General features: G+C 42.0%; 3 protein-coding genes across 5 annotated transcripts; 2 read left to right on the top strand and 1 right to left on the bottom strand.

Moving 5' to 3' along the window:
• Window positions 1–3,082: 3,082 nt before the first annotated feature.
• Window positions 3,083–5,826, top strand: si:ch211-222l21.1 (prothymosin alpha). Its single transcript, XM_060070402.1, has 4 exons — window positions 3,083–3,346; window positions 3,871–3,966; window positions 4,497–4,563; window positions 4,754–5,826. The coding sequence occupies exons 1-4, from the start codon at window positions 3,293–3,295 to the stop codon at window positions 4,942–4,944; spliced, it is 408 nt and encodes a 135-aa protein (XP_059926385.1). The 5' UTR covers window positions 3,083–3,292; the 3' UTR covers window positions 4,945–5,826.
• A 318-nt stretch (window positions 5,827–6,144) lies between these two features.
• slc45a1 (solute carrier family 45 member 1) lies at window positions 6,145–13,817 on the bottom strand. Of its 3 annotated transcripts, none has more exons than XR_009528807.1 (10): window positions 13,376–13,817; window positions 12,263–12,725; window positions 11,962–12,054; window positions 11,632–11,856; window positions 9,695–10,569; window positions 9,379–9,529; window positions 9,080–9,256; window positions 8,682–8,887; window positions 7,012–8,004; window positions 6,145–6,971 (listed from the first exon to the last, which is right to left on the bottom strand). XR_009528807.1 is itself a non-coding variant. In XM_060070399.1 (10 exons), exons 2-10 carry the CDS (start codon window positions 12,687–12,689, stop codon window positions 6,674–6,676), a joined length of 2,406 nt encoding a protein of 801 aa, XP_059926382.1. In that variant the 5' UTR covers window positions 12,690–12,725; window positions 13,376–13,817; the 3' UTR covers window positions 6,145–6,673. The 3 variants fall into 3 exon arrangements, 2 of the variants coding, with proteins under 2 accessions (XP_059926382.1, XP_059926381.1); XM_060070399.1 differs by having other exon boundaries at window positions 6,145–6,699; window positions 7,779–8,004; XM_060070398.1 differs by having other exon boundaries at window positions 6,145–8,004.
• A 1,034-nt stretch (window positions 13,818–14,851) lies between these two features.
• On the top strand, window positions 14,852–21,180 carry prxl2b (peroxiredoxin like 2B). The gene is made up of 7 exons (XM_060070401.1): window positions 14,852–15,038; window positions 16,050–16,254; window positions 16,438–16,489; window positions 16,576–16,639; window positions 17,711–17,786; window positions 19,119–19,237; window positions 20,852–21,180. Exons 1-7 carry the CDS (start codon window positions 14,886–14,888, stop codon window positions 20,876–20,878), a joined length of 696 nt encoding a protein of 231 aa, XP_059926384.1. The 5' UTR covers window positions 14,852–14,885; the 3' UTR covers window positions 20,879–21,180.
• Window positions 21,181–21,299: the final 119 nt, after the last annotated feature.

The raw sequence follows: 21,299 nt of genomic DNA, 5'->3' as shown, positions 1-21,299 counted from the left end.
TTGCTTTTTCATTTTTTTTCTAAATTCATAGTTTCATTTACTATTATAACCACTATAAACACAAATGGGGAACAATAGGGAACATGGGGGGCGGTTGATATGATTATATTGGCTAGTTATTTCAGGAATAGCTATCATATCCCAATGCATCGGTCCACTTCACAAAATGCTATTGCTTTATCAATGTCAACATGTTAGCATGCGGGCCCCTTCACAGCGACTTGTGTCAAGTTGCTGAGAGAAGTCAACTTATGTTGGCCCTATGTTCTTGAACCGCGAGAAAGGCAGACAGAGCATGCAGAACACCGCTGTTCAAAACAAAGGAACTTAGTTGGCCCCCACTGATTCCTCCAATTATGGGGACCCTTCCCCCGGCCTAATCTCAACCCCTGCTCTTTGATTGCCCTCTCTGCTCAACTCCCCCGATACATTCCACAAGTAAGGACCAGTTCTTTGTCCTGTGAGAATTTACTTGTACTGCCTTTTAGCATTAGAGTGGTTAGCACAGAGAACTAAACCGTTCCTTTAGCTCCTTCTTAAGGTTTGCTTAAGACTATGGAAATTGTGGCGAAATGTTGCCAGTTATTGAACTTTTTTTCTCCTTCAAGCACAAAGAGTTTATGTTCTCTGCCATGTTGGTCTCTGAAGAACCATAACAAAGCTAAAAATAGCTCCATAACTCCCAGAGAGGGTACATTTGAAGATAAAATTCATAGAGATGAGCAATGAGAGACTTTTTAGCATGAAGCTGTATTTATTGGATTCTGTTTTATTATTATGTGATTGATCATTTATTTCACATGCACTTCACAAAACGATTTTCGTCTTCTAAAATAGTTTTTAGGCAAATGGAAACATGGTCAGTTTGTAGTCAAACAAAGAGGGGAGGGGACAGGAAATGATCTCACGAACACTCCCCCTCTCTGATTGCTCCCATTTTCCAGTTACAGAAAGGCAATGAGTAATGTTGTCTGCTGTTTTTTAGGCTCATGTTTTTTTCTCCCATGGATTTTGGTTGTGTGCACACTGTGGCCTTTACAGTGCAGACGTCTGCCTCTCAGCTTTGCGGTGCCCACATGGTCTTCATTTCCCAAATAAAAGGCTTCTACTGTGACTCTGAGCAATGCTCAAACAAGACCCAGCAACAAAACTCCTGCCTTTCATTGGCTTCTTCATGTATATCATCACAATTTACATTGATGAACATCGATTGAAAAGGTTTATCCGCCGTTTTGATCTTTCATCATCAAGGCAAGGATCCAAAAATACATTTTATGAAGATGTGCTGCTTATTATCACGTCTCATGTTCGAAATACAACCATATATTATGTTGAATAATTTGTTGTTATCTCTTACTAAGGGAACTGAAGAAACATCCATTCAAAGCCCACTCTGGCAGACACTCTTTTTTTTAAATCTCTGCATGCAATTACACTCAGCAATTATAATTTAGGTGAACATGGATGAACAATAGAATGAAGTTTGAGTGCCTTCAACATCCATTGGTTTTCTTGGGTGGCACGGAGAAGATCATTGCTCAGGCTAGAGTCCTTTTTTTTTAGTGTGGATTGAGCAGCTACATGCTTGCTTTAACTATATGGAATAATATCTATTTGTGTTACTTCAATGTCCTGCATGCAATGATGCATTAGCTGTAGATAAAACGGTGTCCGAGAGGCGAAAACCCTTAAGACTTAATGTGTCACATTGAGAACAATCATTTGTCAAATCTTGAACCCTGAATGTAACATGATTCCCTTCAGGTCAGTCTAGAAAACAGCACCTGAACAATTTCCACAGTTATGTGTAGCCACTCCCTTGACACTTGGATGAGTAAGTAGGTGGTGCAACCTTACTTTACCTCCCCTGCTATTGTGTAAACCTAACAGACTTTGGTTATGACTTTAAAGATAACAAAATTACAATGGGCAGATGTTTTTGTGGATGATCATGGAACACGTTATTATTTAACCCTTATTGTACAGGATTGATTTAGTATAAAATCCACAGATACATTGCGTTTTATTCTAATTCATTAATATGCTATCCCTAGCAGCTCCATGGCACCACTGGGTTTTTGCTCTGGTCTCCCTGGAGATGGGGGGGCAAGAGGGCTTTCCCCCTATTAGAAAGAATAAGGTATCATGTTTCATAGTTCCTAGCACAAGCATGTAATTCAGCGATTTCATGTTTAAGGCCAAAGTGCCTGCGCAAGCTATTATTTGTAGTCTTTTGTTTGTAGACTATCATTAGTTTAATAATTTTTGCAAAACATCTTTAAACAAACAAAAGATAGCAGTCTATTGTTTCATAATCATCCAAATTACTGATACCTAAACATATTCTCAAAATACTAACTTTAATGTTCAAAACGGCATAGTGCTGACACAGTGCCTGTGCATGTGGATATCTTATGTATATGGCATACCATTGATTATTTCAATATTCCTGTAAAGCAATATGTTAGAAAAATTAATTATCTGAAAAATAAATAAAAGGTTATTATTTTAGGCTACATCAACTACATCCTAATCAGCTCAATATTGGAGTTGCTTGTGAGACTTACAGTTCAGTTTGTATTTTTTGCATACACATTGCATTGGTAAATTAACTTTCGCTTTTTGAAAGTGAAAGCTCTTTAATCGATCTTTCCGTTTTAATAGCATTTTTATTTTCCTCGTTTGAAATTGCAATGCTTTATGAATGTGTATGAATGTATGATCGTGGTTTCCTTTAATCACATCATTCAGTTCTACTTGCAATTTTCTGCATCTCCTAAGAAAAAGGAAGGAGGCTACTCAAGACAAAGGATGCCGTCGTGTGCTCCAACTAGTTGCAGAGACGTATATAATGCACATTTACTAATTTCGTTTTAAGCACATTTTAAAATATCGATTGAAGATTCCAGAATCATAAATGTGTATAACAGATCAAGAACTAACTGTTCGGTCGCAATAAATATATAAATAAACGTTATGGATAGTGGTGAAGCGCGAGGACCAATCAAAAAAAAGAGAGCTGGGCGGCGCTTACGGGGCGGGATGTTTCAAATAGATTGACAATGAATTTGTCCAATGGAGAGAGCGAATTCTAGGCAACGTCCAATCGTACTCAACAAGGACCTGCGGTATCCTCCAAGTCGATTTGCAGCGAATTCAACAGAAAAGAAGAGGTTGGTCATCACCATTTCTCTCTCAGCCTCGTAAGAGAAACTCATACGGGGTCAAAACGCCAAATTAATCCGACCGAAGAAATAACGTATTCAACGTTAATATAATTCCAAACTCAACAATGGCTGATACAGCAGTAGAGAAGAAAGCACCAACCACAGAGGTTACTGCAAAGGTAGGGTTAATATTCTACATTAACTAGTCGAACTAACTAGGGTTAGCTTTTGAAAAGTACTTTTTTTTACATTGATAGCTTAATTGATAACGGTAGCCCTTAAACGAGTTTGTCAGTCGGCGTTTGCGTGCAGCCTGAATCCGGAACTCGTCACTTAACGTTAATTTAAGTACCGATTTAACGTCATTTTTTAAATCGTCGTAATCAACCTTGTTAATAAATCGACATGGTACACGTGGGAGTTGATGAAATGGATATCTGAGCATTGTTGGCTCCAAACGTTGTTTGATGGGTACACAAAGCGACGACACAGCTGGTGGAGCGGTGCCGCTGTGGGCGGGAAGCCGCTCTGCCACCAGCGGCCACCGCACGAGCTCCACACGGCCAAAAATTAGGGGTTTTAATATTTTATGGTCCAACAATTTGTAAAGACTTTTATTTTTAGGTGAGGTTATTGATAGTCGGCCCAAATCGCAGACGTCGGGGGCAAATGTACAAAGTGATAACGATTACATTGTTTCCAGGAGCTGAAAGAGAAGAAAGAAGTGGAGGTGGAAGTGAAAGAAGATAAGAAAGAAAAGAAAGAAAACGGCAGTGGGGACGCACCTGCCAATGGCACAGTGAGTTGAGGCACAGACTCGTTAACAAGCCTCATGGCCTTTTGTCTTAGCACCACCATCGTGCAGGTGTCGCTAGTTCCGCCTCCATTCAGCTGCTCTTCAGCCTTTGCTATCCCAAGGCGCTTTGTTTGGGTCGTGAAGCGGCACAGATGCTCTTTACTAAGCTTTGGACGTCGACTTTGGCCTAGGACTTTTATCCTTTCAAAGATCCAAAAAGCATTCCCGTGGCCTTAAGACGAAAACAAAGGACTTGCATTTTTGCATGGTACATTTTTTGACAAACGATCACAAAGACATAAACCAATCAGGATGATGCGTTTTCGATTAATTGTATACTAGTAAGGGAATGTTTAGCAGTGGTTTGCAAGGAACTGCTGCTTTCGGCACATTCACAACCTAGACCTGCTTATCTTCCGTTAAGTAATTTTCTAAAAAGATTTTAAGTTACGTTTTTCAGTGTGGATACAATTGTTGGAGGGGATGTTTTTTTGTTATCCACAATACTGATGCATATTCCTCCTTTCGTTCAGAATGGTGCTGATGACAGTGAAAAGGCTGTGAAGGAGGTAGATGAGGAAAAGCATGAAAATGGCAACGGTATGTTATAAAAAAAACAAACTGAGAAATTGACTCGGGATCCTACACTTGTTGTTTTTTTTGTGTTTGTTCTTCCACTTATTATTATTTCCGTTGGCATGGGTGGCCTCAATGTTTCTCTGAATAGGCTGGTAGGGCGACCTCTCTGTGTAGTGCTGTAATTCACAGAGCGATGGGTCTGTTTGAACAGGGAAGGCAGAGGAGGCTCCCCCTGCTGAGAAGGCCGAGGCACAGCCTGTGAAGCGTGCCGCTGAAGAGGAGAAGGAGGAGGAGGAGGTTCGTTCAGACATGCTTGTGCAAGCTTTTAAATTCCCCAGTATCTTTAGGAAAACAATAGTGTTTCAACTCGATCTTGTGGCTATGATGGGACTTTTGTTTTAATAATCATCATCTTCATTTTAGGAAAAGGTGGAGACCAAAAAGCAGAAGACTGAGGAAAATGGAGATTCAAAAGCAGAAGCAAAAGTAGAGGCCTAAACCTCTGCCATGTTTGTTTACAGCGCTGCCTAAAGGGCCCTGGTCGGCATCATTTTGTAGAGTGATGTGCTTTCTGTTTCTGCAAGATGTATTGTTTGTTCCCACGGTATCCATGTTTGCACTGGAGTTTTTCAGCTTGGTGGCCCCTACTCCTTTTTTTTTTTATGAGATGTTATTTATTGGTCTAAAAAAATTGAATGTTTTCTTTTTTAACTTGTAAAAATTGGGCCATGCCCTATGATAAGTTTAGTTTTATAAATCAGTATGTTTTGAAGCACATCCTCTACTCCTAGTGCAGACCAGCTCATTCATTACTGGGCAGTTGCTTTCCTCGTCATGGCTCATGTTGACTCAGATTCACTATAAGACCAAAGATAAGTTTTAAGAAGGGGCTAATAGACAGTTGGCGTTAAGGCTTTTTTTGTGTTGAGCTGCTAGTAGTTAATCCTTTGCCTGGCTGCCCTGTTAACATAACAGATGGTACAAATAAATTAAGGGATCTTTCTGTTATGCCTCATAAGATTACTTGACCCTATTTTGTAGAGGCAGGCTTTTGCAATGTTAATTAACCCCTCTTAAATCTTAACACTTTGGTCGTTTGTTCTGTACGCATTCCACGCCAAGTTTATACCATATCATCTACAATTACCGTTTCTGGTTTTCTATTGGTTTATGTTTAGCTGAGTACCTGTGTCAAATACTGCCTTTATCAGAATGACATTTGTTTACTTCAGCCACTGCTTTGTATATTCTGATTACAAAAAAAATAAATTGTCTTTTTACTTATGTGCTGCAACATTTTTCGTTTTTTGGATTACAATCTGATTTATTTTAATTAAATCAAAAAAAATATTTGATAATATTTTTGGTCTTAACTGGCTGACGGAAAAGGCAGCAACTCTGTCTCCTAGCTCCCTCTCCTGGATGAATTTGGTTAAGACAGGGTTTGTCATTGACTTTCAGACGTGAAGGGTGAAATGTGGAATAACAAGCTCTCGATAGCAAAACAAATTATCTTAAGTTTGATCTCGCCCCTGAAAGCTATTTCAATAACTCACTAATAACCAGTTGGCATCAATTGGCATCAAAAGACACAATGTAAAATACTTCATATGCTTAAATAAGCAAGCAAAACACTTTATTAGTTTCCATAGAAACGTGGTATGTGGGCCATGTGCCCAAACAGTTCTTCAGGTCGTGGTCTGCAGAGGCTTCCTCAGTCTGGGGTGACTGGCATGGGAAAGGTAGGTGCTCAACGTGAAAACAAGAAACTGATGTTTCAGTTACATATGTAATTACAGTGTTGAAGCAATGAGGTGGAAACTTATTTCATTTGATGAGCTATTTCCCTCCGATGTTATAATCAGCACCCAGAGAAAGATGGGACTATCGGATAGTATTAATCTTGAAGAAGCCTCATTTGGTGTTGTGAAGTAACAATCCTATAACCTACAGCATGCACTTATGGCCAGATTAAGCACTTGCAGCTGAGAACATGACCCCACCCCCCCAAAGTCCCTTTTCTTCGTTGTCCAACGTCCGGGTTAACGATTGTTCACGTGAATCTTCTGTGAACTTCAGTGCAACAAATCAGTTTTGTGGTTCCTCTGTTTGGTTCCAACTGTATGCTGATTCACACCCCAGTTTCAACTTCACTACCTGATAATGACAAGAATCACTCTGTCATTACAACGCTACGGCCCGCCGCAGAGGGGCAGCTCACAGTGCTTCCCGTGGCTATTGTGAGGGCCCCAGAGACTTGTAACCAGCACTGCACAAGTTTGAGTGTTTTTCATTGTTCTGTGTGTTTTAATACTATCATCATGGCTTTAGTCCGTTAATTATGTAAATGACATCAGAGCCCTGCTGAGGACTCAAATAAGAGTACACCAGCAAAAATGTATATCCATAAGAATGTAAAAAAACAACAACTAAAGTCTTGTGTTCTATGAGCCTGTGTCAAAATATTACATGTGTTTGCAACATAATGCCAAATTTCTTAAACACAACTTGTCATTTTCCATGTCATACTCTGGGCTTCAAATATTGGTTTGAATTTGGTAGCACATTCTGTCACTAAATTATGTGAATGCTATATGCTAATATATGCTCAGAGAAACAGGCAGTTAGACATTCTCTTGGCCATGTGACCAATTAAATTGGCCTAGAGAAAGCATAATTTAGCTCATGCAGACATTTGGCAAATAATAATAGAAGGAAAGAGAGAAATGCTTTTGTTAAGTGCGACTGCCATTTCTATCTTAAACAGAAACAAGTAAGGTAAGATGAAAGGTTTAGCAGTTTGAAATCAGACAACAATCACACAAGAATTATACAGGCAGAACACACAAACGCGCACACATAAACGCACACATGCACGCACACAAACAATACTATCCTATTCGTACATTCTGCAGTCAGTGAGACTTTAGGATAAAGAAATGCAAGGGCACACACTACAGGAAGGACATCAGTCATGTATAGAAATACTGAATTGGCCAATGTATGTCCGTCTGTCTGTCTGTCTGTCTGTCTGTCTCTGAGTTGAGCAGCCCTGTGAAGTGAAAAAATCAACATGAAGTAATGGTGCTGTACAGTGTGTGGCAGCGTGTGAAGACTATAAGTGCTGTGTCAAAAGATACTTTAAGCATCAAAAGTGTGAAAAATAATTTGTGTAGCTTGCACTAATTTCTAAATGTGCACCAGGAGAGGCTGGGTCTCGCTTTCGGGGGGCTCACCCTCAGGTGGGGGCAGATGATACACCACGAAGAGTGAGGAATAGAGACACCCCACGAATGACATCAGGCTTGAAAAGTACATCACCCCCTGGGCCCCGCCCACCAGCGTGGTCAGCGGTCCCATCGCCACCGAGACCAGGATTTGAGCCAGGAAATACTGGCAGCTGAGCAGAGAGATGTCCACCCCCTTTCCTCGTCTGGTCCCATCCTCAGACGAGCCACAAAACTACGGACATAACAACATAGTTAGGTAGAAGTTAGACCACAGAGGTAGACACTGCACCAGTTGAGTAGGTATACTGAGATATGCTAACAAACAAGATCCCCAGTGCAGTAACAAGGTTGCATACATCCACCATGTGACCTTGACAAACTAAGAAGCAGGTAGGTGCATATTAAGGGTGTGCGTCTCTCCATTATAGGACAATCCAATACGTATCTTGATACATGCGCTACGATACGATTCAGGGATGATACATTAAATATGGATTGGTCTGATTTTCTTTTGCAGCTACCTGATTTGTCACTTTTTTTTTTCGATGTATCTGATTGGTTTAAAAAAATTATATTTCGAGCGATCACATTGGCGGAAAAAACTATATATTTCGAGCAACCTCATATTTCGAAAATAAATATTTATTTTGAGCGCTCTTGTGGTCTAAATAATGTATCGTCCCTGAATCATATCGTAGCGCATGTATCTAGATACGTATCGGATTGTCCTATAAAGGAGAGATGCACACCCCTATTATTTAATGTAAAACAATCATACTTTTAATCGTGCTTATTGTCCAACCCTGTGCTTGGATGTGTATTTACACCCCTTAGTGCATACACAATGCAAAGTTCGATATCATTGACAGAAATCGACAGGGGAAGTAAATGGTGTGTCTATTAACCCACCTGGGGACTCTGGTAGTATTCACACAGCAGAGAGTAAGGCAGCGTGCATAGAGAGGAGAACAGCACCCCGTATGTGACACACAAAGAGAGGATCACATAGAGGTTGGTGGACAGCGTGGCCAGGCCCGTGCCCAGACCAAATGCCAGGTAGGCAAAGAAATATAGAGATCGGAGGGAGAAGCGCTCCTCCAGCTTCTCCAGTATGGCTGGAAAACAAGTCAAGGGAAAAAATGATTAGCAGCTTAACAACATGAAGCAGTAAAAAGCCAATATAAACAAAGTGATAAATCTCTGTTAATTAACGTATTGTCTTTATCTAGTTCTTTTGCTTTAGTTTATATCAACCAAACCTCCCATAAATAGTCTGATCTAGTAAGTGTATTGTGCAAAAGGCTTACCTGAGTAAAAGGCTGCACTAAAAGCATAGATGCACATTCCCCAGCAGCCCATGCTGACACCGGCGTTGTAACGCTGGTAGGCCTCAGAGTCATGGGGGGCTTTGGGGTCACCCTCAAACACCACCTCCCCCATGAAGTCAGTGTAGAACAGCAGCATGCCTTCGAAGGACAGCCAGCCTAAAACAGACACAGATACCATCCATGTACAAACAATAATGGAAGCTTTGAACGTCTTTCAAAAGGGGGATTTTAAATAAGGAGGAACCATTTGAAATTTGAACTGAAAGGGTCCTTCTTACCCAAAAAGTGATTGGTGCATAAGCTCCGCAGAGAGGGGGGCATCCTGTAGATGGCCACACACAACAGCTTAATTGACATCTGGGATTGGGCTTGCGCATTCTCACCCAGGTCACTTTCATAGCGCACCCCATTTAGCAATATGTTTGCTACCTTCAATCGCCAGAGAAAGAACAAAAGTCAATGTTTTGCACCCATAAAAAACAAGTATGTCTACAAGTATGAATCTATGACGATGTATCAACGATTGCAGCTGTTTTCTATGTGTAATTAAATAGGCCATTTCAACAAAATAAAGAAAAACAAAAACAAGCAAACCTGCTGGCTGAATGTCACTGTCCTCCTGCGACCGTTCTCCACACCGACAACTTCAGTTTCCATGAGATCACTCATTAGTGCAAGGCTCTGGGGACGCTTCAGGATGCCAGCACTTGAGCCTCGATGCGATCCAGCCGCACCCTGAGGGGCGCCTGCAGCTTCCTCTCCTGTCGGAGGTCCCACTGCATGCTGGGTAAGAAGGGCGGCTGGGTTGGCCTCGATGGGGGGTTTAGTCCCCCCTCCAGCATTTGACTCGAGCTGGCCCGCAGTCACCTGAGGATGGGGTGAGTCCCCCGTAGCCAAAGGCCGGGCTGATGCGTCACTGTCCACGGGCTGTGGGCTCTGCTGGCCTACGTAACAGTCTATGAGCACACTGTCGATATAGGAGGTTCCCAGGGAGGAGGCAAACTCGTTGATGCCTGTGAGGGAGCCGTCCCTGCTTATGAAGCTGCCGTATTTGGGCGTGAGGGGGCTCATGGGGGAAATGGGGCTGGCGAGGCCTTCGCAGAGGCGCGCGCTGGCACTGCTAGACTGACCCAAGGGTTCGCGGTGGCGGGTAAAGTGCTCTGTGTACTGGTAGCCGTAAAGTCCCCCCTCATCGTCCTCCTCCTCCAGCCCAGGCATTGCCCCAGGGGCGACAGGGGGAGAGGGGGGGAGAGCGAGGCTGGGGCTCTTCAGATGGCTTTTACCGGAGGAGCCCTGGTTCTTTGGCAGCGGCCGTTCTGGAATACTGTTCAGGGTCATCACCGTGGCGACGACTAGGGTAACACTGGTAAAAAGGTACACGACCCGAAGCTGCCCTCCCATTGATCTTCCGAACTCTGTGTTGTCCCAGTTGATCCCCCCCACGATGTATCCAAACCCGCCTCCCAGTCCTGTAGAGCAGCATTAAGGACAGCGTTAAATTGCAATTAGAACAAATCTCGAATCATGACGTATTTACAAATTAAGACTGTCTGTCTGTAAGCCTGTTGCAGGCTTTGTAAGATGCTCAAGGGATCCATGTGATGGTTCATTGTTGAAATGTTCAGGCCATCAGCAGGTTAAGTTCACGTATCGATATATACAAAAATGTTTCAGCTTAAGAGGAGGTTAGATACAGTGATTTGATTTGGAGGTAACTAATATGCCAAAACATAAACAACTAATGAATTGAACTACAAGGTTTAAAGTGTTATCAATATAATGATATAACTTGCCAAAACAGGTTACAAAAGAGGGGAGGATGAACAAATAGTATATTCTCTGTATTCCACCAGAACATGCCTCAGAGAAAACACCTCTGATCTAATATCCACGTCTAAATACATTTTGAGAACTGGTCCTTTGTCTTAAAGGCACCCAGTGCAACTTTCGAGGCTTAAAAATAAACATTCAATTTCTAGTCTTTTTTACACGTAGTAAGTTTCAATAACTCCATACCATTACATACCGACATTCAAGCAGCAAAGATGAGACGTCGTTGTGTGGTGAGAACTGATAGAAAATCGATAACAACAACAATGCCGCCATTTTCTTTATTTTTTGTAACCTACAATAAATAAAGCAGGCTTCCAGTCAATGGAAAAATGGCTTCTCCCCACCGGCGATTGTTGTTGTTTATTTTCTTTCAGTTCTCACCACACAAAGACGTCTCATCTTTGCTCCTTGAATGTCGATATGTAATGGTATGGAGTTATTGAAACTTACTTACTTACTATTGAAACTTACTATGAGTGTGATTAGCCTTACAAGCCGTTTTGAAAATCTGCCCCATATGACATCACTAGTGGGCGTGTCCACCTATATCTGTGCTGGATAGATCAGTCTACCAGCCTACCCACCGAGTGGACTGAAGTAAAGGTTGCTCATCTATCCAGCACAGATCTAGGCACGCCCAAATTTTCATGCCATGCGATCTTTAAACCTTACAGAAGCATTGTATAGGGTTTTCTAACCTGCCAGCAATGCATGGATGTTCAGACCCCGATCCTGGTCTTCCGGGCTGCACACGTCCATCATGTAGGCATGACTGGGGTTGTCTGCGGAGTCTGCACTGAAGTCCATCAGCACAACACCGCAGATTGTCAGGATGATACCCCACTTGTGATTGGTTGCTGTGTCGGCCAATGCACTGCCAATGTCTCGCCCATTGAGAACCAGAGTTAAACCCAGCAGAGCACCTAAGTGTAGAAAGGAAGATGAGTTGAGAGTGGGGTAAAGTGTAGTATAGTAGAATGTGTGATTATTGAAAGTGGAGCAGATGACTAATACACGGGACGGCGTACCTATTGCCAACGCAAAAATGAATGGCCTCCTCCGACCAAACCGGGATGTACAGCGATCACTCCAGGCTCCTAAGAAAGGTTGAACCAGGAAGCCTTCAAGCAGGGATAGAGGGAGAGAGAGAGAGAGAGAGAGAGAGAGAGAGAGAGAGAGAGAGAGAGAGAGAGAGAGAGAGAGAGAGAGAGAGAGAGATGGGACAAAGTTATAATGCCAGTAAATGAGCAGCTCCAAAACATGGCTTATTAAAAATGCCAGTTTTTTTACGCTAAACGTGGATCATTGACCTGGCCTGTGTTTACTCACCAAGTATGGGACTTATGAACCACACCAGGCTGTAGAACTGGTCGGGCAGACCCATCTGAAGAAGCACCGGGGTGACGTACGCCGTTTCCATGGCGTAGCTGAACTCGATGCCAAACAGTACGCAGCCGTTGAGGACCAACTCTGGGAACGTGCGTCTCGGCGGGATCTCACTGAGGTCCAGCTGGCCCAGAGGACAGGGCGTGTTGGGCGGCGGGGGGGGCGACGGTCGGATCAGTTTGCGATGCTTCGGGTGTCTTTGGAAGTTGTTGGCACGGTGACTGAGGTGGCGCGTGGTGGACGTGGGGAAGCTAGCCGTTTTGGGGAGTGTGCTCTTCCATATGCTACATTCATGAGCCGCACTTGACCTCCCCAAAGGGCTAGACAAGAGGGGGTCACTGGGGGTACCCATGCCTGGTGATGACATCATTCTCAACCCAGCTGTCCGCAGCACTCAAAACGTTGGCTGTTGAAAAAAAGTTGATGACAACATAAAACAAACGAATGTATTGTGACTCAAGGGCATCTCCTCAGGATGTGTCACGTGTCAGAGGGCATCCAATATCACCCCATGATGTTGTTATAATATGAGTTCCGTGGATGTATGTAAACATTGTTTTATGTATAATTATCACGGATCCCATGAACACCGGTTTAGGACACTGCAGTAAACAGCAGAGAGCAGCGACGACGCTCCTCGTGGGCAGGTTGAACTGTGACCACTGCGCATGTTTGATGTGCGCAAAAGCCCACGTGCTTGTGCATGGTTGTTGAATACGGAATATGCGGCATGGTTATCATGGTCCGTTTCCATTAAAGAAAATGATGGTTAACGATCATATAGCACACAAAGGAGAACTACTGAAGCATCAGTTAGCCCTGTCCACCCAATGAACCAAATGTTGGCCTATTATTATCTCAGAGATCGTTTTCCGCTTACATTTTATGTGAAGAAGATATACTAGCTAAATTGGTGTTCGGTGGTGGGGTTTGCCTATTCCAATCATCGTCTTAATAGTGTATTCAATTTGAAAATTATTTTTCAATGTGGGGGAATACACAACCAAATCGTGTTAGTATTAGGTAGGCGTGCAGAATGAACGGGAAAATAATTACCTTATCGATTTGCTCGTCATTTATGGTCGCAATACATTGTACAGACAAACCATAGCATTAGTAATGATTTATAATAATGTACGGTGAAGTGCGGGATTCATGTTATTTCTTCTTATGACCCCCGCTATATCCTCCGTCCCTTCTTCTCCCCCCTCTTCTTTACTCCCCGGTTGCTTCTTCCTCCCGGTCTTTCCCGTGACGTCATGCCCCTCCCAAGCAGGGGAGACTTGCAGCATCAGCACCACGCGGACGTCCCGTCTGCCGACCATGTCAATGTCTCCAGAACGATGGAGGTTGTTCTGTCCATCATTATCGGGCTAATATCAACACTTGCCGCATCCATATGACAATGGAAGGTGGGGCGTGTTGCCATCTTGATAAACCTCATGTCCAGACTGTATGACACGTGGTTTATCCCTTGCTAACTTGTAGCCTACCTCATTCCCAGGCATCCCACCGCGCGACGGAACGCCTGGAACAGGATGCCTGAAATTACCGTTCTGGCGAGAGATAGGGAGGGCGGGACTTTCACTTGCATCGGTGGAGGGCCGTCCGATACGGGATTTTCCGTTTCCGTTACCTGTTTTCGATATTGCTTAGTCCGGCTTTTCATCAAAGCTCCATATTTAGTCTCCTCTCGTTGTTGTTGATGCTATTTGTGTCATGTACTTATTATTCTCGCCCCAGAGGCTGTTACCTGGCGTACACAGCTCACAGGAAGCATAGGACCGGAAACAGCGATGCGTTAGACCAGCATAACGCTTCACTTTAGGATACTCTCTCTTCCCGTCAAGCACATGCCTACTGAAAGTACACCTGGTGTCGTACCCTTCCTCCAAAGACATTTATATAAATAATAATTTGGCTTATATAAGTAAAAAATATGAATGTAATTTATACTAGAAAAGTGGTAGGCATTCTAGGCAATCATACAGGTTTCAGGAAAACTGAAGTCAATAGTCTGTCGTTTCTACTAAGCTCTTATTTTGGCCACCATCGGCATTTACATTGAAATTTACATTAAGGACATTTAGCAGACGCTTAAAGCTAAGCGCTTAGGCCTATATCGTTATTTATTTATGTTTATTATACTTAAATGTGTAATTTCTTTCTGTAAATATAATATTTGAGCACATAGACAGTATGCATATAATAGGCCTAAAAATGTGTTTTGGCTTGTAGGATAATATCTGTATTTTAATTGTAGGCCCATTGGATCATCTAGCTATATTTTAGGCTTATGCCTAAACATGAATTACAATTCTGGCATAATTCTCGTGGGGGGAAATACCTTTAGTGAACTTGAATTGAACTTTAATGTGGGCGTAACAAGGGGGAGGTGGCCCTACATTTTAGTCAATGGTAGAATACCATGAATATAAACTTGCATACATACTATTGAGTTGTGCAAGCCAAGCAACGCCTCTTTGTCAACTTTGCCGCGATGGGCGGACTATAGAAATATGATTGGCCGATAGTCTCTACTGGGCGTATCAGGATATAGTAAAAAATGTTTTGTAACAGTTGCGTTTACAGAAATATAATTGCTTACTCAGGTGGCTGTTTAAATCGCTTTTCCTGGACAAGTGCAACATTAACAATGGCAAAGATTGATCTAACTCAAATTGGAAAGAACCTGTTGAAAAAGACAGACTCTGGCGAGGTACGTTGTGTTATTGTCTCATTAGCTATATCATTGGTATCTATCCTATCCGCCTAATCGTAATGACTACATAACAAGTTAGCTCAAGCTGTTGGCTGTCCTAATGTGGGGCACCCATAATGACATAATTGCATAATAAAGGCATTACTGTAGGCTTAATTGGTCGTGAATGCCCCCGCCCCCCCCCCCCCCCCCCCCCATGGTGCCATAATGGCTTATGAATGCATATAGGCAGATGCATAAAGTGACACTAATGCGACCCTGTTACAGAACAGTGTTGATGTATGACTTCAAATAAGATCTGTTTGAACAAGGTTTGTAAACTGACAAGTCTATTTTGTTATTAATCGATGGATTCAATGTATCATATACTGGGCATTTATACCATCCACCTCCAACTGTTACATTGCCAAAATTATGTTACGGTGAAACACTTCACCATCACATAATTAAAGGGACAACAACAGAATTGAGTTTTAAAGCAAAATGCAATTTATTTAGCAAAGCAAACAAACAAACAAACAGTAACGTGTCTAGGGGTATATGTTTAAGTGCGAGATATGGTTGTGGACGAGTGGATGCAGTGAATGCGTCTGTATGTTTAGAAATGAGACTATAACTAATAAGAGTGAGGATGAGGGGAAAGAGTTAAAGACAAAGAACAAAGCAACGTGCCCAAGTGAAAGTATACCTAGTACCTGCAACAACCGAAAAGAGTGCCTAATGAGAGAGAGACCCAACCTGCTTAAATACCCCGCCCATTAACCCAGGTGTGATCAATACTGTGACTATGATCACATTGCTAATACTCTCATTGTGTTTACATGAATATATCTTCTGTAATTATATTTTGCAGGCCTATTTGGTAATTAACGTGGGTTATAAATAGTGTGTATCAACTACTTTCCTGTATACTTTCTGCTGTGAAAACCATATTTAATCTCTGGGATTAATAAAGTACCAATTTATCTTCATTGTTGTGGAATTTACAAGGTTTATATCTGTTTTAAGGATATAGAGATCCAGTCTCTATGGAAGGGACAGACGGTGGTCTTGTTCTTCCTACGCCGGTTTGGATGTCAGGTGTGTCGGTGGACAGCGGCTGAAATAAGCAAACTGGAGCCCGACCTGAGAGCTAACAACATCGCCCTGGTGGGCATTGGTCCAGAGGAGACGGGCCTGCACGACTTCAGGGAACTAGGGTTCTTTAAAGGAGGTGGGATATTTTCATTCAGCATATTATTATGCGATGAGTATAAGACGTGTCCCAACACTGTCTCCCCCCTGTGGTCTCTATGAGAATTGCACAATTCAACTTTACATAATTTACATGAGAGTGGGCATGGCACAAGGACAAGTGTCAAAGCTAATGCCTGTCTATCAATTATTTCTCCTGAAGCCCTTTATCTTGATGAAAAGAAGAAGACCTACAAGGATTTAGGCTTCAAAAGGTGAGCGTAGCTTAAATGTATATTCAAGACTCATTCTGCAAACTGTTTCAAAATGCCAAGGATTCATTGATTGTTTTCCTGCACAGGTACACAGCCTTGAGTGTCGTTCCTGCCGGCTTGGGGAAAAAAGTGAGAGCTGTGGCTGCAAAGGTAAGATGTAGCAAGCTAGAGGATGTTGACATTACTGCAGCCTCTTAGTTGCAATTCACTCCATGGAGAGCCCTATTAATTAAAACGTAAGTCCTATCTGCTTGTATAGTGGTAAGGTCACCAATATCGGACATCTAGGGACAGCTTAGGTCATCCTCTTTGACATACATTTTCACATAAATCTGGTTTGTCAGGTATGAGCAACTTTCTGTCAAGCAGTCAGCGAAGCGTTCAGCCAGGGTTCTGAAGTGATTGAACTCTTCAGACTTCTAGACAGAAAGGTGGATCTAGGTAAGGTGTATTGCCTTGATGACATCGCTGCGTAGTGTATTTAAGTATAAGATTGATGTGGTCTTAAAAAAAAAAAAAAAAAAAGTTAATTGTAGCTAATGACACAACAGGCTCGTAGAAGCTGCTTATGCACCATGTTTCTTGAGTTATTCAGGCAGTGACTCACTTTAGTCCAGCTCACAGCCTCGCTACAAGGGAGAACACACACAATATCAAACAGTCTCTGTGTTGTCTCTGCTCCTCTAACCAGCCACACGTTGTTCGTCACCTACTGCCCATGTCTAGGCCACACCCCCAAATATAATATGGTTCTTCAATCTTTGGACTTGTTGTTCCTATGGATACTATGGGGTCAATTGGATTCATCCTTTGTTTGCACAGTTTGTGTTGGGCAGTACTGTTTGTAAGCCTTAAACAATTGTTTGACTGGAAATATTAAATGGGTGAAACCAGAACAAATTAGTAGAATAGTAGATTTAGCAAGAGCACATTAAGGACTTTCTATCCCTAACATCTGTGCGTCAGCTAATATGCACAGAGGAAAGGGTTTTATTACCTACATTTAAAAGCTTTTTAGTTAAGAAAGAACATATACTAAGTTAAACCCAAAGTAAACCCAAGTGAATTGAGAGCAAAAAATCTAGCTGTGTAGACACCTGTTCTTCAAAACCTCTACTTGTGATCTTCTACCATCAGACCGGTGCCCTGTTTTGTCTAAAACCTGCACATGTAGCAGAATGTACGGCCTTCTGACCAGCTGCCATGTCTGTTGTTTTCCAGGCCAGTGCTCAAGGCATCCAGGGGAACTTCTCAGGGGATTTATTACAGAGTGGAGGAATGCTGATTGTTGCAAAAGGTAGGCTGTGACATTGAGCAGATAACAAAGCTCAACTTACATACTGAGATAAGGACCAGCGCGAAACAAGAGATGTGTCGTTCGCCTCTCTTTTCTCCACGGGTATAATTAGAAGAAAACTGCTCAAATGAATAGTTTATAATAATAATAATTGGATTCTGCAAGTGTGAATTTAGGTTGTTCATTTTATATTTTGAGCGGGCCAAACGACGGCACTGGCAGGGGCAAATTTCAAACGGCCTTAACAAATCCTAAGGACAATAAAATAGAGCAAAGCCACAGTGAATAGCTTGCATGCCGGATTCAAAGCCGTCATATCCTAGCCTCGTGCAAAAAGCCCCTTCTCTTGTCCCCAAACTATAAAATACTTATAAACGTCAAGTTTTCATTCGTTCAGCCAATCAAAAAGCGTTAAATGGCACAACAAAATAAATTGTCTTCCTTAATTCTAAATAGTTGTTTTAGCCGTATAAGAGATGGAGTTCATGGTAACTTACTAATTGTCTGTCTGTCTGTCTGTCTGTCTGTCTGTCTGTCTGTCTGTCTGTCTGTCTGTCTGTCTGTCTGTCTGTCTGTCTGTCTGTCTGTCTGTCTGTCTGTCTGTCTGTCTGTCTGTCTTTCTCACTCCGTCATCCTCTAAGATAATGAATGTATCCTTATCAAAGCACCTAGGAACAATCCCCAATAAGCAGGCAGCACAAGAACCACTGGCGACCCTTGCCCCTCACTCTCTGATTTAGCGACTGCCCTGCAGCTTAGTGGCGCGTCCACAAGCACCGTCAATTCGGCGCAATAAAAGACAGACCACGTTTTTACGGGGACAGGTTGTTCTAATTGGAAATCGGCATCTGAGAAAAAAAGGCCATTCAACTGATAAAATCAAGAGGGTGGTGATAAAGGAAAACTAATAATTTTCAATTAATTCAATAAAGCCTGCAATTCGAAAATGATTGGGTTTAATCTGAGTTTGGTTTGAATTATAATGAAATGATAAGCTCATAAACTAATGAGATTTACCATCTTGCCAATAGGGCTTTGGGTTTTATAAAAAAATAAATAATATAAAACATTTTGCAGGGGGGAGCACCTCGAGACTAGTGCTTTCCTCCACGTGCCCACCTTTTGGCATTTTGAGGGTTATTCATTAACACTTGTCTTGGTAGTTACTCCTCTCCCACTAGAGGGCAGTGTAGTATAACAAAATGGGAATGGTGGCTAGAAAAATAACGATGACCAGAAGTTGACCATCAATATATGTAAAGTACACATACATACATGATCTGTATCTGTTGTCATTTGCATTGCTGCATTATTTTCTTTCACATTGTAAAGGTGGAGAGAAGGTGCTGCTCCACTTTGTCCAGGACAACCCAGGAGACTTTGTGCCTTTAGAAGACATCTCCAAGGCACTGGGTGTGTCCACCAACGCACAGGAGGGACAGATGCCGTCGGTGAGACCCAAGAACAATAAGATATGTAAAAAACATATCTTGGCTAGGATTGAACCTCAGTGGTTGCAATCCTTACTTGAAGGTTTCCAGTTCTGATCAGTTGGCCTAACCAGTGATCAGGGGTAAGTCCCCTGGTTCAACTGTTGAGGGTTTATCTGCTGTCATGCCTTGACCATGGGTATGACCGCAGAAGCTGCCACTTATACCTAATTTGACGGGCTTTACCATCTCCTAACCACGTCAAAAGGGTCTAATGTGACACAAAGGTCTGTTTAATGCATGGCAATTCCGACCATTCGACTTGGGGCTTAAGGAAAATAATAAAACAAAGAATTTAAGAGAAAACAGTTCATGCTCAATGTTGAGAGGAATAGCATCCTAGGTCATATGTCCCAACGCACATCGCCTGTGGATACTGGGGAGATCTTGTGACCAGTCAGGGTCTCTAAAAAAGGCCTGCGTACGAGAGTAGGCTTGCGGCCATGGCACAAGGTTGTGTCCCTTTCAGAAATCACTGTGACACGTCTGACGACAGACGGTTGTCATTCAAGTATTCGGGAAACAAGAACAACATTGTCTCACCCCGGTGTTGCTGTCACAAGGCTTGACGGCAAGCATGACAAGATGCGTTACCGGCCTGAAACTTTCCCCAACGTGCTTCAATCGTATTTGATCGTCATCAAGGCGAGGCCTCCAGCCTAAGGAATACAACTTGATCCCAAGCATCCTCATGGCTTAGACATGTAATCAAAACACATGAACGCATGATGTAGTGACGATTGTAATTTAACCATCGTAGGACGATGGTGTTGATATTTCTCTGGAAGAAAGCTGTGTCCCTCCAGATCAGCCCCCATACACACACACAGGCAGACCCATGGTCAATTCCTTGAATTTAGCCATCATCAAGGGAAGGTGGTTCTCCATAGACTAACGTATGTTGTCCTATGTCCTATGGGTATGGCTGTATGGCTGTATGGGCCTTTCAAAAAAAGATTTTGAGCTGACATAATTTATGTAAAAATATAATGTGTGGGTGTTTGCATGTTTTCCCTGCTATATTTTAGAAAGAAAAAATAAGGGATGGTATATACATATGTTCCAGACAGACAGTTAAGTCTGTGTGGACTTAACTGTTGTTTTTTTAACAAACATTATGGAGGTTGAAATTTAGAACCTAATGTGGCTCTTTAAAACTGTACATATATAGCAGTCAATGTTCCTTGTTCCTCTTTCCCCAAACTGCCTCAACTCACTGAATTCGGCCCCAGGGGAATCAGAAAGTGAGATTACTTACAGTGTCTGCACAGTGTCTCGAATTAACTCGCTATTCACCACGCTAGGAGAAAGATCTTTATCATGTGGCTCATAAACCCTCAATGTATGGAAACATCTGTGTAGGCCACTTGATTTGCCGCTTTCGTATTTGTTTTTGCTTCCAGTCTGAACTATTATCCCTGGACAACAAGTACCATTCAGGTCATTGGCATTCCAGACCAGTGATTGATACTGCTGATCTATCAATCTATACTTATATGTGTATATTTAATAGATTCTTTCTTCTGGTTTGGTCTGAATTTGATCTCTTCTTTATTTATTTTTAACTCCCTGCAGTGCAATGACGAAGTTTGTACGCGATGATGGCCTCAAGGACTGTGATCCCACCAGGAGGAACTTTTTGTCTCTTTGTTGAAAAGAAATGGGTATTTTTTAAATCATGTGTGAATCATTATATCACCACCAATATTTTTTTAAGTCTTTGGTGAAATTGTGAGATTGAAATAGTTATACTTATTTAATAATGTAAAAAATAAGAATATTGTGATTTACATATATAGTCTGGATATTTCCTTATTCTATGAAGTGTCTTACATATCTAAATAGATTTGAGTTTTCTGTATAATTTTGAATGTCCATGATGGAATAAACATCTATAGAACTAACTTAAATACAAACTTTTGTATGCTTGATACCAAGAAATTATTACTTTAAAACTAGGAATTCTAGCCATTGACTATATCGCTGTATCCTGCTCAGAACCTTTATCCTATTCTTCATGAAA

The sequence above is a fragment of the Gadus macrocephalus genome, chromosome 13 (assembly GCF_031168955.1).
Source record: "Gadus macrocephalus chromosome 13, ASM3116895v1".
NCBI lineage: Eukaryota > Metazoa > Chordata > Actinopteri > Gadiformes > Gadidae > Gadus > Gadus macrocephalus.
The sequence above is the reverse complement of the archived record's forward strand: the minus strand, read 5'-3'. Positions and strand labels throughout refer to the sequence as shown.

What these genes read in the sequence shown, in the direction of transcription:
- si:ch211-222l21.1 (XM_060070402.1), top strand. Translation starts at nt 3,293, where the DNA reads ATGGCTGATACAGCAGTAGAGAAGAAAGCACCAACCACAGAGGTTACT. An exon ending in CCACAGAGGTTACTGCAAAG is followed by an intron (nt 3,347 to 3,870) that starts GTAGGGTTAATA and finishes CATTGTTTCCAG; the next exon opens with GAGCTGAAAGAGAAGAAAGA. An exon ending in ACGCACCTGCCAATGGCACA is followed by an intron (nt 3,967 to 4,496) that starts GTGAGTTGAGGC and finishes CCTTTCGTTCAG; the next exon opens with AATGGTGCTGATGACAGTGA.
- slc45a1 (XM_060070398.1), bottom strand. Translation starts at nt 12,689, where the DNA reads ATGATGTCATCACCAGGCATGGGTACCCCCAGTGACCCCCTCTTGTCT. An exon ending in ATGCACCAATCACTTTTTGG is followed by an intron (nt 9,257 to 9,378) that starts GTAAGAAGGACC and finishes TGTCTGTTTTAG; the next exon opens with GCTGGCTGTCCTTCGAAGGC. An exon ending in AATACTACCAGAGTCCCCAG is followed by an intron (nt 8,005 to 8,681) that starts GTGGGTTAATAG and finishes TTATGTCCGTAG; the next exon opens with TTTTGTGGCTCGTCTGAGGA.
- prxl2b (XM_060070401.1), top strand. Translation starts at nt 14,886, where the DNA reads ATGTTTTGTAACAGTTGCGTTTACAGAAATATAATTGCTTACTCAGGT. An exon ending in AATGCTGATTGTTGCAAAAG is followed by an intron (nt 17,787 to 19,118) that starts GTAGGCTGTGAC and finishes CACATTGTAAAG; the next exon opens with GTGGAGAGAAGGTGCTGCTC. An exon ending in AGGAGGGACAGATGCCGTCG is followed by an intron (nt 19,238 to 20,851) that starts GTGAGACCCAAG and finishes AACTCCCTGCAG; the next exon opens with TGCAATGACGAAGTTTGTAC.